The following is an 18,426-nucleotide window of genomic DNA, read 5'->3' on the forward strand; positions in this document are numbered from 1 at the left end:
TATTTATATTGTCCAATGTTTTCCAGTGCTGCACTATAACCTGTCTGGCAGCAATTAAAAGAAAAGTTATTAGTTCTTTGTGTTGAAGATCTTTTTGATTTTCATGGAAAAGAGTAAATAAAACTCACTGAAAACTAGCAACCATTTGTTGTGTTATAATATTTATTTCATTGAAATAAAATTGACTCACCAATCACATGTCCACCACATATGAAATAAAGTACCAATAGAATTACAACATCTCCAGCAAAGTGGGGAAATCTGTGGATTTATTTTGTTAAGTTTCTCTGCAGTCAGATGCCATCCGTGTAAAGTTTTCAAAGTATTTTCATGATTTTTGCCGAGACTGACATGAATGGCTTCTTAGCCGACATGTTGCACCAATCACCCTGATTAGTGTCAGTTGCGAAATCGGATCCCTGTATGAGTTTCAGTTAATCAAGGTTAGCAGTATAAGTATCTCTAAGAATTTTATATAGTATGGATATTTTTTTGTGTATGAAGATGTGTTTTGGATTAATTGTTCAAACAGAGTTAAGGTGTGTATGGCTTAGGTAAGAATAGAGTTTGTGGAAATAAAATGTATTACTTGATGCACTTGAAGCCATTAGCTATTAATTGTTCTCCTGTTAAAGGGGATTAACTTTCATACAGATCTTGCATCCTGAATGGTCCAACTGTTTTCCATTTTTTAAATGCTAAATGTGTGTCTTGGTCCACAAAAAATGGATGGAACACAAATGGGATCATAGGAGAGATTGGTGGTGCCAGTCTCATTATCCAAAGTTTCCAGATCCAAAGTCAGCTGCTGCGAAAGGATTACTAGGTCCCTTGAGCAGTGAAGTTTTATGAGCCAGTGATAATTGACAGTGATATTTTTCATCACATTCCATTAAAAGCCAAGGGTAAATGCTGGGATCCTGAATCATTTTCACTATATTTGGGAATTTGGGAATTACCATTGTTTTGATGGTCTCCACCTTGCCCAGCCAGGATAGCTTCTCCATGGACCATTCCTTTAAATCATTTTTCAACTCTGTAAGTAAAGGACCAAAATTCAATTTCATGCTAACTATGAAACCTTTAGCTGAGACTCTTTCATAGTTAGCATGAAAGTGTTTTGATATCATTACTCCCAGATATTTTAAATATTTAGGACATAATTTGAAACCTATCAATTGATGTAATCAGAGTTGAGCTGCCTGTGAAACATTCATGCAAAGCACCTCAGATTTGTTATTGTTTGTAGTCAAACCTGCCACTGTATCATAGTCTTCAGTCACCCTGATGGTCTCCAACAACAAGGATTCTGGGTGGAGACCATCAGGGTGATATCATCAGCAAAGGTTCAACTTATGAGATACCCCATGCCCTTTAATTCCACAAATATTCTCATTTTTTATAAGAGTCTCAGCTAAAGGTTTCATAGTTAGCATGAAGAATAAGGGCAACAGGAGACAACCCTGCCTAGTACCCCTTTGCATCTGAGTCCTAGCCTTTTATAAATACCACCGCTTGACTGTATGAATATAATTTCCGTAGAAGTATTATGAATCCTGGTCCAAAATCCCAATTTATGCAGCAGAGCAAACATAAAATCCCAGTGTACTTTGTCAGAGGCTTTATGGGTGTCCAGAGAGGCTACAAGACAAGGATCTGCAGAGAGTTTACTATAGTGAACAAAGTTTTCTTGTGGGATCTGAAATATGTCTATTTCTGCAGATTTTCTAGTCATACTGGGGCCTACCTCTTCTTCGTCCTGATGCTCTTCATCAGTTTCACAGACACCAAGATTGTGTTTACAGACCCGCTCTATAGCCACAGGTGGGGGCAGAATCATTCCCTATCTGAAGCAGCAGAGTGCCTAAGGTTTCTCTCACTGATAGTCACTAATGTAGTGCTTTAATGATCAGTTGTGTTAGGAGCTAAGGGCTATTCCGCCATTTTGGGAGATGACATTACTGCCCCCCCACACCATACATTTAAAGCACATTTAACACACATTTAAAGCTCATGGCTTCCCCTAAAAATCCTGGGAATTGTAGCTTAGCCCTCACAGAGTTTTAATTCACAGCAGCCTTAACAAACCACAATTATCAGGGAGCTTCTAAAGTGCTAGTTGTCATTGCCAGCATTTTCCAAAGACACTGGGCTTATTCACATGGGAGCATTACTTCACACTAAAGATGCTGTTTTTACCTCCATTTTCTATTTGCATTGTCTGCAGTGAGTGCGCAGTGCTAGCTGCAAATATGGTATTTTCCATTCACACAAGCAGTCCTCCTTTTATGAAGGATCAGTCATGAAGTTTCCTAATGACAGTGCCCTCTAATTTTACATTTCTACTCCCTCTGATTGCTAGGGAATGGAGCATGCTCAGTGAATTTTACCAGCTGCAGTAGGTTCCTTTTTTAAAAAAAGAAACCAAAAAAAACGACAATGGTGAGCAAGAGAGGGGTGGAGAAAGAACATACCTCCCTCCATTTACACCCTATGGGCAGAGGACTTAAAATTAGTGTGAACACTCTAGAGTTCAGGAGTTCCGCAACTTTGTCCCCTACTGTATCTCATCAGAATTGCCAGTGGTCTTTGTGGGCAAATGAATTGATTTTATTCCTGTTTGGGCAATTGTAATGTGTTGTACTAGATGCTCTATGACTTTTAAATTTGTTTGTATTGCTGCTATTATTTCTGCTTTGTGTCCTTATATATTGATACGTTTTCAACCTTCATCTACACAAAAACTACTTGAGTGCTCCAGCAAGCAGAGCAAGCAGATAATCATCTGCCTATATGTTAAATTGGGTATCCAGCTTGGGAATTAGAAGGAAACTAGCTGGAAAAGACCAGAAAAAGGTGTGTCCCCTATCTACAAGCAGACCACAGATTTCCTCGTAGATCAATTAAAGTGAAGGGTTTGAGGTGTTGTGCAATGAATCCTCTAAAACCTTTTAAATATGTTTCAATTGGTTATACAGCTGCACAAAATTGCAAATTTAAATTGGAGTGCAAAACTTATAAACCACAGATATGCTTTATTTAGTCCAGGGGAATCTGGAGGTGCAAAATAAATGGGAGGTGGAGTGGAGAGAAAAACACTTATACCATCCCTCCATTTACAGTCATGGGTGGGAGAGCAAATAAAAAGTGAACAGAACAGCCTTCAGTAGGACTGCACTAAAAGCACAGTTTAAAAAAATATATACTGTGGCATGCTGGGCTTGTGCAGGCAGCAGCAGCAAAATTGGAAAGTAGGGAACATGGGTCTTGGGGGTGGGGATTTGGCCAATGAAGAGCAATGAGCCTCCAGCAGGACTGTGCTAAAAGCACACTTTAAAAAAACAAAACAGAAATCTAATAGTCAGGGCCCAATCTTATGGGCCACGGAAGGCCTGGACAAAACAACATCTTCACAAGTTTTAAAGTCCTCATTCCTTTTAATAATTAAACGTCATGTCTGAATGGGAGCTCTTCACCTTCCCAACAGTGCTTTAATTCAAAACTGAAAAGTGGGAGGGGGGTAGGGTTGCCAGGCTCCTGGCCTGAGACTGATCCTGTATGTTTAGGAGAAGAGAAAGTCAGCCAAGTGCAGGTATTCTTGCAACACTGTAATGAGAAAAACCACAAGGTAGAATTCTCCCTTCCCCCTGCACAACTTTTAAAGATACAGAAGACCTCTTGTTTGCCAGGCCCGGCCTCCAGGAGGTCTTCTGTATCTTTAAAAGTTGTGCAGGAGGAAGGGAAAATTCCACCTTGTGGTTTTTTGCATTACAGTGTCGCAAGAACACCTGCACTTGGCTGACTTTCTCTTCTCCTTAACATACAGGATCAGTCTCAGGCCAGGAACCTGGCAACCCTAGAGGGGGGAGTTCTTACCAAAAGAAGATTTACTTTACAAGGTTTGGCGTTTCTTGTACTAGCATCTGGTACAAGAACAGACAGGATATCAATGTGGCTTGTGTGAATGGTTCTTAGGAGACACTTGGATCAGCTACTGCAGATGACCACACCCAAGAACTCCCCCTCCAGAAAACATGCAGATATTTTTCATTGTTTTAATATATTGTATTTCTTTGGTTGGATACATTTTACTACTTTGTTCTGAGCCCCTCAGGAACTGGCCAGCAACAGAACTACAAATCTTCCTGTGGTTCTGGGCTTCTTTTCTTCTTGGAGGTGCTACAATCTCAGCTTTCTTGTATTAGGGTTGTCCTATTTTTAACCTTCACAAGTGTACTACGTATGAGATTTATTTTTCCCAGGAAGTGAGTTGGTTAGACAGCTGCAACATATCAAGACAGAAAGAAAGCATCTGGAAAAGACCAGAGAAGAGCTGGTTAAAAAAGTGAAAGGCTTACTTGAACAGAACAAGCTCAGGAGATATCATGGTATGTGTTTTTAGGCTGGTATATCTGAAGTTGTCAATTAATCAAGAAAAAAATAGCCTAACCATATTTAGTTTTAGGTTTGTTTTTAGGTCAGTTGCCAGAAAAATGAAGAAAGACTTTTTTTTCTTTTCCTCTTTGGCCATTTTTTAAGATGTACACCTTAGGTGAATAGACAGCTTTTGTGTAGGCCTCTACCCCTGGATCCACCAAAAACCAAAAAACCACTATCTTGACAAAAGGAAAGCCAAAGGTATACCTTGACAAAGCAAGTTCAAGAGGAATCAGGAGGCCAAGTCAGTAGTTTCTGACTGCCCTAAGGCATTGCTTAGTGGGGTTTGACAGGTCCAGGGGCAGAACGCAGGTGGGTTGGGGGGAGAAAAGTGTTTCTGCTTGTGAGCAGGAGGTTGGGGAACTGAGAAGCTGAAAGATAGCCTCTTAATGGAGCAAGGCTTTGCTTTTGGTTCCCTCTCCTGCCTCCATGACTGTGTGTTCACTTCAGAGATCACTTTGGTCTCTGCCAGAATTTGACCCTTTTCATGTGTCTCTTACAGTTTTCACCCCCTCTATCTTGGTTCAAGTGAGTCTCACACCTGCCTGAAAACCATACCCTCTAGACTTTCAGCTTCCACATGCTAGAGTCCAGCTAATCTTTTTTTTTAATATGAAAGCCATGCTGTTTGACCTAGGATGATGATTAAGATTTATAAAGTGTTTTCAACTCTTAATATTTTTGGTTTATGTTTGTGCAGAGATATATTGCTTACTATGCTGATTCTTAAGTTACAATCCTGTACATACTTCCCGGGGATGTCCCACTGAACAGAAATGGATTTACTTCTGAGTAGACATGAATACGATTGTGCCCTTATTATTTTAATTTCTGCTTTTGTTTTCCTGTGCAGCCCGTGATTCCTGGAAGAAGAAATATTTTGAAGCTAAGAAAGTCACAGCTTCCTTGGAAGAAGTTTTAAATAAACTCCAGGAAGATTTAGAACTTCACTACCAGAAATTATTGATGCAGCTAGAAGCTAGGGATATTAGGAAAAAACGAAATAATTCAACACATATTGCTAATTCAAGGGTAATATTGTTTGTCCATTTTTAGCTTCCCTATCCATGCAATCTAAGCTCCATCATACAGTGTAGCCAGACATGTATTCTTCAGATTTTACAATACCCCTAGGAGAGAGCTTCAAAATGTCCTCCACTAATCTGGTATGATTCTTGACTCTCTAATTTAAATTGAACTAATATTTTTTAATATCCAAAATGCTCAGTTCTCTAGTTGAGCAGTCACAAGGAAAATATCTGTCCATTTGCATGGGAGAATTTGTCCATGCAGATTAACTTTCAAGCTATGTTTTTAAACTTACACATACATGGTAGTAAGTTCCTTTATTGAAAGGATGGGCAACCTGTGACCCTCCAGATGTTGGCAAACTACAGCTGTTTTGGTCCCTGACAGTTGACCATGCTAACTGGGGTTGATGGGAGTTGGAGTCCAATAACATCTGGAGTGCCAAACGATGCCCATTCAGGCTTTTCTGTATCTAAGCACTGTATTTAGGAGTAGTGTGCCAAAATGTGAAAAGAATGAAAATTGATAGTGACCTACACTAGAAGATAAAAACTATAAAGGGAATTGGTATAACAGAAAAAAAAGATGACCAAAAATCTAGATTAAATATAAATTAATATATAGTTTTATAAAACAATATGCTGCACTTGTTGACCTGCCACAAATAATAGCTTTATGGAAATGATGGAAACTTTTTTGCAAGCTCTTTCCCCTCATTTTGAATTGGCATAACATGTTGTTTGCCTGATTCAGCTTTGATACATACTTACATTATTGTATAAAATCTCTTTGTCTACCCCACTCAAAAATGGAGTCCAGCACATTTTCTTTATTATTATTTTTATATTTTATCTTTCCTCCAAGGAATGCAAGGTGGCATACAAACATGGTTCTCCCCATCTCAGTTATCCTTACAACAACCCTGCGAGGTAATTTAGGCTGAGAGAGTGTGACTGGCCCAAGGACACCTAGTGAGCTTCATGGCCGAGGGGATTTGAATCCTGGTCTCCCAGGTCCCAATCTGACACTCTAGCCACAGTATCATGCTGACTCTTCTTCTCATAACAAAGAGTTAAGAAACAGGAAGGTAACTCAAGTTGGAAGGACAGACACCTTCACGTGGGATCTTTCTAGGCAAAGAGAAAGCTCTTTTTGAATTTCCCACCTGTGCCTTTTAACAGATAGAAATGTCACAGGGAGAAAGGAAAGATGCATTTATTTTTTGCTTGATTCAGTCCTGGTGAGCTATAACAAGGTGGATCAGATTTGTACCAACTAATCATTCAAACATAAATTATTTCATTTTATGTTAATAAAGTGAGGCCATAACCTCACCTGCTATGTGACTGATCAACCCACCATCTGAATACCTGTATGGGATTTAACCGTGACACATTACACCAAGCATGCTTCTGAAAGAAATAATAGAATGGTGTGTCTAGGAGCAGGAGTTAGGCTGCAATCCAATCCATGTCTGCTGAGAAGTAAACTCCATTGGGTTCAATGGGGATTATTCCCAGGTAAGTGTGTATTGGATTGCAGCCTTAATCAGGTAATTTTACAGAGAGATGCAGATTTGGACAGTGGACAGACAGTGATATTGATATTACAGTATTTATGTTAATTCTGATCTGTATAAAACCTTTGTTTCTTATAGAATAATACAATAGTCCAGATTACCACGCTGCAGCATGAAATTGACCAACTAAGGAGAAAGCTTGATAATGTGAAAATGAAGCTTGTCATAGAAATTAAGGTATTATATGATAGCTTACCTGGTTTGTTTTCTATTCAAGTGAAGACTAACTGTCTAAAGGATATTATTTATTTATTTATTTATTTATTCATTCATTCATTCATATATGAATGCATCTGGACTTCCCTGGTCATACTCCAACACTCCATCCACTACATCACACAGGTTCTTTAGTAGCCTAAGATTTGGAGACCTGAAGAAAGGAAAGAACTGCTCTTGCTTTCCAAATGTTTTGGTTCCCTAAGTGTATTCTGAGTCCAATCGGGTGTAGTCATCTGGTGACTCGGTGGGGTCTGAGACCCTTTGTTTTGTTGGGAAGAGGGTCCCAGCAGGGTCCCTATGTGTCCAGTATCCTATGAGCCAATCAGCATGAAAGGGGAGTGTGTTAACCACTGAGAAGAGTCTTCTAACATGCTTCCTTGCCCTTTTGTGCTGATTGGAGCCAATTAGAATGAAAGGAGGTGCATCAGCCACTGTGAACACTCCACCCTTTCATGTTAATTTGTTCCTAGGGATGTCTGTTGTTGTGGGAGAAAGCATTAAGTAGGATTTCATTCTCAACCCAGCAGCAAACGAAACAATACAAAAGGGATGGGAGGAGGGGTGGCTGTGGCTATCATGAAGGGTCTTCTGAATTTGCTACTACACTACTGAGTCCAATGCACTACACAGCTGAGGGCAAAAGAACATGCACTCCTACAGAGTCAACAGCTCTCCAGAGTTAAGCACATGGTCTCATTTATGGAAGCATTTGCTTCCATAGTACCAGTGTTCTTGCAGGTGGCACACTACTCCACTAAGCAGGAAAGGTAGGCTACTATTTTTTAGAAGCAAACATACATCCTTTTGTTATTTAACTAGGGGCTAAATCGCAGGAATGCTGCACTAGTAAATGCCCTATATCACATAGACATAAACCAGCAGTTTAATATTTCATTGCATGGTCTAATTGCAGACTTACACATATTTCTAAAATGTACGTTCCACATTAAAAAAACATATTCTGGTTTATGAATTAGTATGTAATATTCAGCTGTCATATTCATTGCTCTTCATACATTTTTGCTGCAGTCTTATATACTCACTTGCCTGGTAGTAGGGATGGGTGAGGAATTGATTCAGTTAACATATAAAGGCAAATCTAGCTAATTTGCACTTTCCGAATCAAGATGTGAACCACACCGCAGCCATACTTTGAAATTTGCACTTCTCCAAATTTTGCAATGCAGTTCTCCAGCCAAGTAATGTGTACAAAAATGCATAAACTAGGGCAAATAATACATAAAAATGCATATATTTATGAAAATAACATAAAAATGCATTATATGTGGGGAAATTGCTTTGTAAAAATGTGTATATAAGGCAAAATTGTAGTGGGTATATTAGGAGAAATTTGTGCTAAAATGCTGATGAGTTTTCTGACAGTAGTAAGTTGTTGTTTTTAGAAGAATTAAAAATTTCAAAATGAAGTTGTGACATGGAGTTTTAGGCAAAATGGTAGGGACAACTCTTTCCTGGCTATTGTTAATGTACTGCAAACTATTAACTAAAATACCATCAGTGGCCAAGGGTGCAAGATTAGCTTTTTCACTGTTAAACGTTCATTCCTAGTTCCTTAACTCTGAAGGTAAATGTAATGTAGGGCAGTTTCAAAGTTACAACCCTCACATGGTGCTGCTGAAAACTGCTTATAGCTGTCAGTGCTCCATATGGCAGATGTAACATTTTTTGTTTTGTCTTAATGTATTTTAAGATTTGTTTTTATGATGTTTTAAAGTGTTTTTAGTGCCTTGTTTGCCACCCTGGGCTCCTGCTGGGAGGAAGGGCAGGATACAAATTAATTAAATAAATAAATAAAAGCCTCTTGCTCTGTGGACTAGCCCTTACGTTCAGCATCTCTGTGCCACAATGGATATGCCTTGGTGAAATTATACTGGTGCGCAGATGCTGTACGCTAATGTGAGGTAATGCATGAGGCAAAGGCTTTAAACCAGTGTGCCCCACCATGGCGCCCTTGAGTGTGGTACTCTCAAAGCTTTCCACAACTCCCTGGACAGAATATTTGGGGCTTTTTAAAAAAAAACAACCTTTTTTTACTGGGCACTGGGCTCTGCTCCAACCAGCTGGCTCTTTGTCCCTGTGGCAGGAGAGGCACCAGAAAATTGGGAAAGGTGACTTTTCCCTTCATCCATTCACTTTTTGTCTTGTCTGCTCCTCCCTTCTCTGTCTCTTCCCTCAGACCCTTCCTGGGTAGGGGTTCTGATAGCAGCAGCAAGGAGCAACCTAGGCAAGAGGCAAGACAAATGGAGTGGCCAGGCTTGAGGGAGAATTGGATGGGTGGGAATAAGGTAAAGAGAAGCTTTCCTTGTGTCTGAGACCCTTTTCCTTTCCTTTTATGCGCTGCAGGGATTTGGGACTGGAGAACGAGGGGTACATGGGATGGGCAGAACAATCCTATGTAGGCTTGCTCAGAAATAAATTTTGCTCAGTTCATTGGGATGTATTTCCATGTAAGCATGCAAAGAATTGCAGCTTTAAAAAAGAAGAGAGGACTGATGAAAACAGGTGGTGTGTATATGTAGAAAGGGAATGCCCTCACACACTGAGAGTGGGAGAGGTGCTCCCAACATTTTGTATCTGGCCATGCCCTCATGGTAATTATTTTGTGGTGTTGACCACTAAGGATGTCAGAGAATACTGACAGAAATGGAAATGGAAAATGCCAATGTTCACTCATTCATCCCATGTCCAGAACAGAAATCAATCCAGCAAATACGATCAGTATTCATTATTATTGCTGCTTTCAGTCAGCAAATGATACATAATTGATTACTACCCCCCCTCATTTGTATTGTGGTTCCTTTGCATTGAAATGAATGGGGTGGAATAATGTAGTGACAACATAATGATAATTAATTATGTAAGCTACATAATTAATTTGGTTGCAGCATAAAGACATATAACATAATTTTTGGCAAAAGACAAACTGCAGTGGAATGGAAACAGCACTGCATGCAACAAATAGTGGGTGGAACAGAAAACAATCCCTTCTTACAACCCTAGCACCCACAACACTTTTTCAAAACTCCAAATGTGCCCACAGGTCCAAACAAGTTGAGGACCTCTGCTTTAAACATTGTACTCGCAAACATGAAGTACCAACATGGTGCATGCTTTTCAACAGTCTACATGACATAACCCTTTAAATTAGCCCAGCCTCTCTCTGAGAAGCATTTTGATATTCCCAGTGAGTCCTGGTGATAAATTACTGCAGCATCTAGGGTCGCTTCCAGGTGACCTGTTTGTTTGATTTGTTTGCACAAAGTTTGTGGGGAGATTAGATGATGCTGGATGTTTATTTGAACACTCATTCTGATTTGTTTGCTAGGAGGTTATATGATGTTGGATCGAGCAATTGCTATCCCACGCTATCCAATGCATTTTCCTGTAACATTCCTTATTGCAAAATGTCTCTTTTTGGGAGGAAGCATGTTTGCTGTTCAAGAGCACCAAATCAGTTTTAATTGTGCAACCTGAAATCTGCTAGTATGTGATTGAATCCCATTTGAAAATAGTGACAATCTGGAAGGGCCCTAGGACACATGTAAGTTTTCACACTGTCAATTTAATGTGTTAGGGATAAGCTGAAAGCACAGGAAGCGCTTGAGAAGAGCGAGTCTCTTTCCCCTAGATTTCAAATTGGAAAACTGGCCATGCCAGCTGCAAATCTAGTATGGAAACCGAACTTATTCTACCTTTATGTTGCAGGATGCTAGGAACAAAAGGGATTGAGGGTGGGTAATGCAGTAACAGGACCTCCCTGACGTGTATACTGCAGAGCACATTAGATCTCTTTCCATGCCCTTTAAAAATATTTTACAGTGTTTTTGCAAAGTGCATTCTGAAGAATTCAGGGGTTCTTTGGGAGCTTAGCATTGTATGTTCATCAATGGGAAAGCTAACAATGGTGAACCAGGCAATTACCTTCCCATGCAAAACTAGTCATGTAGCCCACCATCTGTATGTTTATTCAGAAATCCTGAATTCAGTGGGGCTAATGTACAAGTAGGTGTGCATAGTCAAATGAATTATGCTAATGTGGCTAAAATCAGAAACAAAAACTTCATGTTTCCTTCAAATCCGACCTCAAAACTTGTTTTCCCCTTGGGAACAGGGACCTGTTTTGCTTATGCTACTCTGTAAAATATGTTGTACATTGATCGTACTGTATAAATAATGTTAAATAAGATATTAATAATAATTAGACAATTTTTCATGGTCAGAAAAATTGCAGGAACAGAGCATACTACTTTCAGATCTGCAATACAATTGGTGATATTTCTTCAGCCAGCTTCCTACTGCCGTTAATGGAAATATAATGCAATTTGTACATTAGGGCTTGTTGTTTCTAGTGACATTAACATGCCAAAAACAAAACAAAATGCTTCATTCTATAATTGGTTAGGCTTGAAAGAGGAAAGACCAAGAATGTGTTTATTAATCCATATAAAAGATGAATCTTATCTATAAAATAATACAAATGTAATTTCATTTTTCTTTTTGCAATCTCTGGATCTTTTTGTAGATGAGAAAGCAGGCAGCTTCTGATTTACGAGCACTGAAGGCAGAATTGGCACACAAGAAAGTTCAGTCATCTTTTAAACTCCAGTCTGAAAAAGAAGTATTTTAGCTGGCCCATTAATGAGATTCTTCACTGCATATTTGTACTTACAAAACCTGTTTCTTTAAACCTTAATTTAATTATAGCAGAGATGTTATGTCTGTTGAAAATGAATGTTGAAAAACAGTAATTCATTGCTAAACCAATCTGTAGTAATCCATTACTTATTACCCCAGTTCAGCAATAGAAATCCGTGTGGGAGGGGGAAATCCCACTTTTGTGGACTGAAATGGCATAGCTTGGGGAGAGAAAAAGCCTGACTACAATACAGTGTTGCTCTAGTAGATATCTTTTTTTGAACGGTGAAGAGCCACCTGGATTGACTCCGAGTCCCTCTTCCCACCCCCAGGTGTTTAACATGCTTTTGCTTGAGGCTTCACCCTAACAGTGCATATTGCCTCTTTGACAGGGCTGGTTCTGATGTGCAGCTGTGCATACGGACAGTCACCTGCTATTACTGTAAAATCCTTGGATTGAGGGAAACAACAATTATAAGAAACCTAAATGAAGAAAACAAAGAGCTATTAGTAAACATTCTCACTTGTTATTTCAAATCTGTCTAAGCATCAAAAATCAAAAACTCTTTCCTTTTCTGTTTTTCATGTCATGGATTAAAGCTCCTTTTTGAGCACATGCATTTGTCCCTTTGCAAAGAGAGGATGGCTGGGTGGGGAGTTCCTAGGACACAACTCTTGAAGGTAGTATTAATAGCTATAGCAAAGCTTTTCGTTCTAGTTTCTGAAAACCACATTTGACCTCTCCCCCACCCTCACAGCTACAATTCTGGTGTAAAAGAAAGGCATCTGCTTCTGATTCAGATGACAAATAACTTCTTACCTGCCTTTTTCAAACCCCAAGGTCTTAATGCTATTGACAGTGTACTACAGGAAAGATGCTTATTTGAGTAACTTTTGCTCGAGGCTAGCGAAGTCCCTTTGTGGCTGTTGGAGAGCTGGGGATGAGAGAACAATGCAAGAAGCAGGTCATGGGGATTTATCTAAACCATTTGTCTTAGGTCCTAAATTGGTGGTGGTTCATCTTGGTAGCAAGCATATAACTCTTTCTGTAAAATCTGGAAAACAGCGTACCCTTCACAAAATCATGATGTTTCTAAATATGGCTGATGGATTTCCTTAAGGGTAAAAAAAAGCAAATTCAGATCTTAGACCTATTATCGTCTTTAGAGAATGAGTTACTGGAATGTAAATACCTCGTCTGTGGTAAACTTTAGCAAGACCTTCCTGTAAGCCCCTACAGGCTGAAAGCCATGTAGTACATCTAGCCAAGTACCAAGACAGGAGGCATGAATATGCTACAGTTGTAAAGCCGACAAGGAAGTACTAATTGCTGCAATAGAAGATGTGAAATATGAAAGAGGATATTAACATTCTGCAACGCTTTTGAAAAGAGGAATTCTGCCTATGTCAAACAATCCCTATCACTGTTATTTTAAATCCTTTCAGAAAAAACTGTTTAGCTTCATTTCATTTGCCAGATTTAGTTCGTTACATCTACACTACTGCTTTCAGCCCTCAGAGTTTGTTTTTTATTTATTTATTTATTTATTTATTTATTCAGCTTATATCCCGCCCGACTAGCAAACAGCTCTCTGGGCAGCAAACATAGCAACATATACAATAATAAAATTACAAAGTCAGTATAACAAATATAAAAATACACCATCTAAAATAGAAATTACAGCATTTACATACATAACTTAAATTAAAATGCCTCAGAGAAGAGAAAGGTTTTAACCTGGCACCGAAAGGATAATAGTGTCGGCGCCAGGCGTACTTCCTCGGGGAGACTATTCCACAATTCGGGGGCCACCACTGAGAAGGCCCTAGATCTTGTTACTACCCTCCGGGCCTCCCTATGGGTCGGGAGCCGGAGGAGGGCCTTCGTAGTAGACCGTAGTGTACGAGCCGGTTCGTAACGGGAGAGGCGTTCCTGCAGGTATCGTGGTCCCGTGCCGTATAAGGCTTTATAAGTTAAAACCAACACTTTGAATCTGGCCCGGTAGCATATTGGAAGCCAGTGCAAGCGAGCCAGAACAGGTGTTATATGCTCAGACCGCTTAGTTCTTGTTAGCAGTCTGGCCGCCGTATTTTGCACTAGCTGTAGCTTCCGAACCGTCTTCAAAGGTAGCCCTACGTAGAGCACGTTGCAGTAGTCCAAACGTGAGGTTACCAGAGCATGAACCACTGATGTAAGGTCCTCCTTACTCAGATAGGGACGTAGTTGGGCTACCAACCGAAGTTGGTAGAACGCATTCCGTGCCACCGAGGCAACATTTATTATTATTATTTATTTTATTATTTATTTTCATTTCTAGACCGCCCATAGCTAATAGCTCTCTGGGCGGTGTACAAAATGAGGTTAAAATACAATATAGAATAAAATCAGTAACAGAGAGGAACACATTAAACTAAAACATTAAACATAAAACATTGAACATTAAAATGCCTCGGAGTATAGCCAAGTCTTAACCTGGCGCCTAAAAGAAAGAACCGTAGGTGCCAGGCGTATTTCCTCCGGTAAGCTGTTCCACAATTCGGGGGCCACCACAGAAAAGGCCCTAGATCTAGTAACAGTCCTCCGGGCATCCTGGTGAGTTGGTACCCAGAGGAGGGCCTTAGATACTGAACGAAGTGAACGGGTAGGTTCATAGCGGGAGAGGCGTTCCACAAGGTATTGCGGTCCCACACCGTGTAAGGCTTTATAGGTCAACACCAGCACCTTGAATCTAGCTCGGAAACAAATAGGTAGCCAGTGCAAGCGAGCCAGGACAGGTGTTATATGCGCGGACCGATTGGTCCTCGTCAGCAGCCTGGCTGCCGCATTTTGCACTAGCTGAAGTTTCCGAACAGTCTTCAAGGGCAGCCCTACGTAGAGTGCATTACAGTAGTCCAATCTAGAAGTTACCAGAGCGTGGACAACAGAGGCGAGATCATCACTGTCCAGAGAGGGGCATAGTTGGGCTACTAAGCGAAGATGGTAAAATGCATTCCGTGCCACCGAGGCCACTTGAGCCTCGAGCGACAAGGAAGGATCAAAAAGGACCCCCAAACTATGAACCTGTTCCTTCAAGGGGAGGGTAACCCCATCTAGAACAGGATAAACATCCACCATCTGAGCAGGGAAAGAGCTCACCAACAGTGTCTCAGTCTTGTCTGGATTGAGTTTCAGTTTATTAGCTCTCATCCAGTCCATTATCGCGGTCAGGGGCCTCAAGTGACAGGGAAGAGTCTAAAATGACTCCCAAACTATGAACCTGATCCTTTAGGGGGAGTGTAACCCCGTCCAGGACAGGGTATGTATCCACCATCTGACCAGAGAAACCATCCACCAGCAGCATCTCAGTCTTATCAGGATTGAGTTTCAGTTTGTTAGTTCTCATCCAGTCCATTGTCGCGTCCAGACAACGGTTCAGCACATTGACCGCCTCACCTGAAGAAGATGAAAAGGAGAAGTAGAGCTGCGTGTCATCAGTGTACTGATGACAACGCACTCCAAAACTCCGGATGACCGCACCTAACGGCTTCATATAGATGTTAAAAAGCATGGGAGACAAGACCGAACCCTGCGGGACCCCATATTGGAGAACCCACGGGGTCGAGCAATGTTCCCCAAGTATTATCTTCTGGAGACGGCCCGCCAAGTAGGAGCAGAACCACTGCCAAGCAGTGCCTCCAACACCCAACTCCGCAAGCCTCTCCAGAAGGATACCATGGTCGATGGTATCAAAAGCCGCTGAGAGATCAAGGAGAATCAACAGAGTTACACTCCCTCTGTCTCTCTCCCGACATATGTCATCACACAGGGCGACCAAGGCCGTCTCAGTGCCGAAACCGGGTCTGAAACCTGACTGAAATGGATCTAGATAATCGGTTTCATCCAATAGCGCCTGGAGCTGGTCAGCAACCACTCGTTCCAGGACTTTGCCCAAGAATGGAACATTTGCCACTGGTCTATAGTTGTTAAAGTCCTCTGGGTCCAAGGAAGGTTTTTTCAGGAGTGGTCTCACCGCTGCTTCTTTCAGACAACCAGGGACCACTCCCTCTCATAAAGAGGCATTTATCACTTCCTTGGCCCAGCTGGCTGTTCCATCCTTGCTAGTTTTTATAAGCCAAGAGGGGCAAGGATCAAGTACTGAAGTGGTTGCACGTACCTGTCCAAGCACCTTGTCCACATCCTCGAACTGAACCGACTGAAACTCATCCAACAAAACATGACTAGACTGTGCTCCAGACACCTCATTAGGACTGTCATAAAATGGGAATCTAGGTCCCGACGAATGCATAAGATCTTATGCTGTAAGTGCTCAGCAAACTCATTACAGCGGGCTACTGATGTATCTGCCATGTCCTGTGGGCCAGAATGGAGTAGCCCTCGGACAACTCTAAAAAGCTCCGCTGGGTGGGAGAAAGATGCCTTAATAGTGGCGGCGAAATGTTGTTTCTTCGCCGCCCTCACCACTCCTACATACCATTTGGTAGAAGCACAAACCAGCGCATAATTGCATTCGTCGGGAGTTCGTCTCCAACTCCGCTCAAGCCGTCTCCTATCTTGCTTCATCGCTCTTAGCTCCAGAGTATACCAAGGAGCTGTATGAGCTCTACAAAGGAGAGGGCGCGCAGGAGCGATTGTGTCCACTGCCCGGGTCATCTCTGCATTCCACAGATTAGCCAGGGCTTCGACAGGAGCGCCAGTCCTATCAGCCGGAAAATCCCCCAGAGCCCTTTGAAAACCATCAGGATTCATTAGTTTCCGGGGGCGGACCATTTTAATAGGTCCCCCACCCTTGCAGAGGGAAAAGGCCACTGAACGTCTAAACTTCAGCAAAACAGAAGTTGACCATTCCTAGTGAAAGACTTAAAATTGAGGGCTGGCTCCAACATGTTTTGAATTCTTGGTAAGATCAGCTTAAATTATGTGCATGGAGGGAGTAGCTTTCCTGCAGGAGGGCCAGGGTGTGTGCGTGCATAACCATATTCACATTTTTTGCCTCTTTGTTTAAATAGGGGAGATCATTCATCCATCACTGGACAGGAGAAATGGAGTCAAATGCAAAATATTTTTTAAAAAACAGGTGATGTAGAACAATGGAAAATTAACCTTCTGAACTATTTCAAAATGACACAGGTGTTATTAGTCATTTGTGATGCCCCACGCTATGCACGTAGTCACAATCCCCACATCAGTTGTAATAGCAACTGATGCACTAGTTTGGGTATGGGGGCATTTTTCCCAGTGACATAATACTGGATAAGTAGGGAAAGTGTTGCTTGGAGGACATATATTAGTATCTCCTGCAACAAATTAATAACTACACAATTATTTGAGGGGGCGAACCTATAGTCTGAAAACACCTATAAAGTACAGATAGGTTGAGAACTACAACACTGAAATAATATTTACAAAATTTAAAACAACTCCAAAATTACTGATTTTTACTCAGCCATTCATTTATAACGTAAACACTATGAGAGAGAAAAAACAGATGTGTTCATAATACTTAATCACTCTTGAATACCAAGGATTTTAGTTCAAACTGAATTTGGTAAATATTAAATATGTAGACTTTTTAAAAAATAGTTACAATTTTCAGCTGTCACAGTCACAGGGAATTAAATAGAAGTATTAGATTGTGCAAAGTCTCCTGAAAAATAAGAATGTCTTTTACAACCAATTTAAGATGACTCTGATACAACAAGGTCTGCTCTTGTTGGACTGTGACTTACAAATAAAGGGCTTTGCAAGATAGACACACCTACCTAACATCCAGCTCTGTGCATGTGGTGAGCTGTACACAAATATCCTAAAATAATGTCCGGCATCCTCAGTTTTGACAGCCAGTCATCTCAACGTTGTAGGGGAGGTAAAGGATAAAAGTCTGAATCCAGGTCCTCCCATTTTCTCAATTCCTGGCCAGATGAACAACTAAGGTAGATTAGAGCCAGGATCAAACAAGCTGTTTAGGCTCATGCAAGAGGCTTGAGCTGGCCTAATGGAAACTTTGCTTCCCTGTTCACCCCATCTTGAACAGGTAAGCATGGCATGTCACAAACTGTTTCCAGAACTCTTCTTAGGTTATACTCCTTTACACACTCCTCTGAGACTTGAATGAGTGAGTAAGTTTCATTGAACTCAGTGGGACTTTTGAGTAAGGATTGCACAATTTGCCATGTGAGCAAAAGAGACTCTAGCCCATGTTTTTCATGATTACTGCATGACCTTACTCTCAAACATTTTTATGGCCTCTTTCACTGCAGATAATAGCAAAGCTGAGATATATGTGTGCTTTTTCTAATTGTTTTAAGAAAAGTTACATATGATTGAGGATCAACATTTAAATTAAAATAAAATGTCACATGAATGCTTCTAATGATACTTTGAGAAGAATATGTGAAATCACTTATGGAAAGTGAAAAACTGATACATTTATAACATTAAACAACTTTCCAACTGATTAGATAAAAACAACTAAATGAAACACAACTATGACAACTTTTTACTTATA

At 40.7% G+C, this 18,426-nt stretch overlaps 1 protein-coding gene across 4 annotated transcripts in view; it reads left to right on the top strand.

The window, feature by feature from the left end:
• Positions 1 to 12,435, top strand: part of SPATA1 (spermatogenesis associated 1) — a 42,163-nt gene extending 29,728 nt beyond the window's left edge. For all 4 annotated transcript variants that reach the window (XM_061633495.1, XM_061633499.1, XM_061633498.1 and 1 more), the window contains 4 exons: positions 4,263 to 4,388; positions 5,291 to 5,469; positions 7,124 to 7,222; positions 11,808 to 12,435. In XM_061633495.1, coding sequence (XP_061489479.1) covers positions 4,263 to 4,388; positions 5,291 to 5,469; positions 7,124 to 7,222; positions 11,808 to 11,912 — 509 coding nt within the window. In that variant the 3' untranslated portion in view covers positions 11,913 to 12,435. The remainder of the gene's footprint in view (positions 1 to 4,262; positions 4,389 to 5,290; positions 5,470 to 7,123; positions 7,223 to 11,807) is intronic.
• Positions 12,436 to 18,426: the final 5,991 nt, after the last annotated feature.

This window comes from Rhineura floridana, chromosome 6, assembly GCF_030035675.1.
Source record: "Rhineura floridana isolate rRhiFlo1 chromosome 6, rRhiFlo1.hap2, whole genome shotgun sequence".
NCBI classification, from domain to species: Eukaryota; Metazoa; Chordata; class Lepidosauria; order Squamata; family Rhineuridae; genus Rhineura; species Rhineura floridana.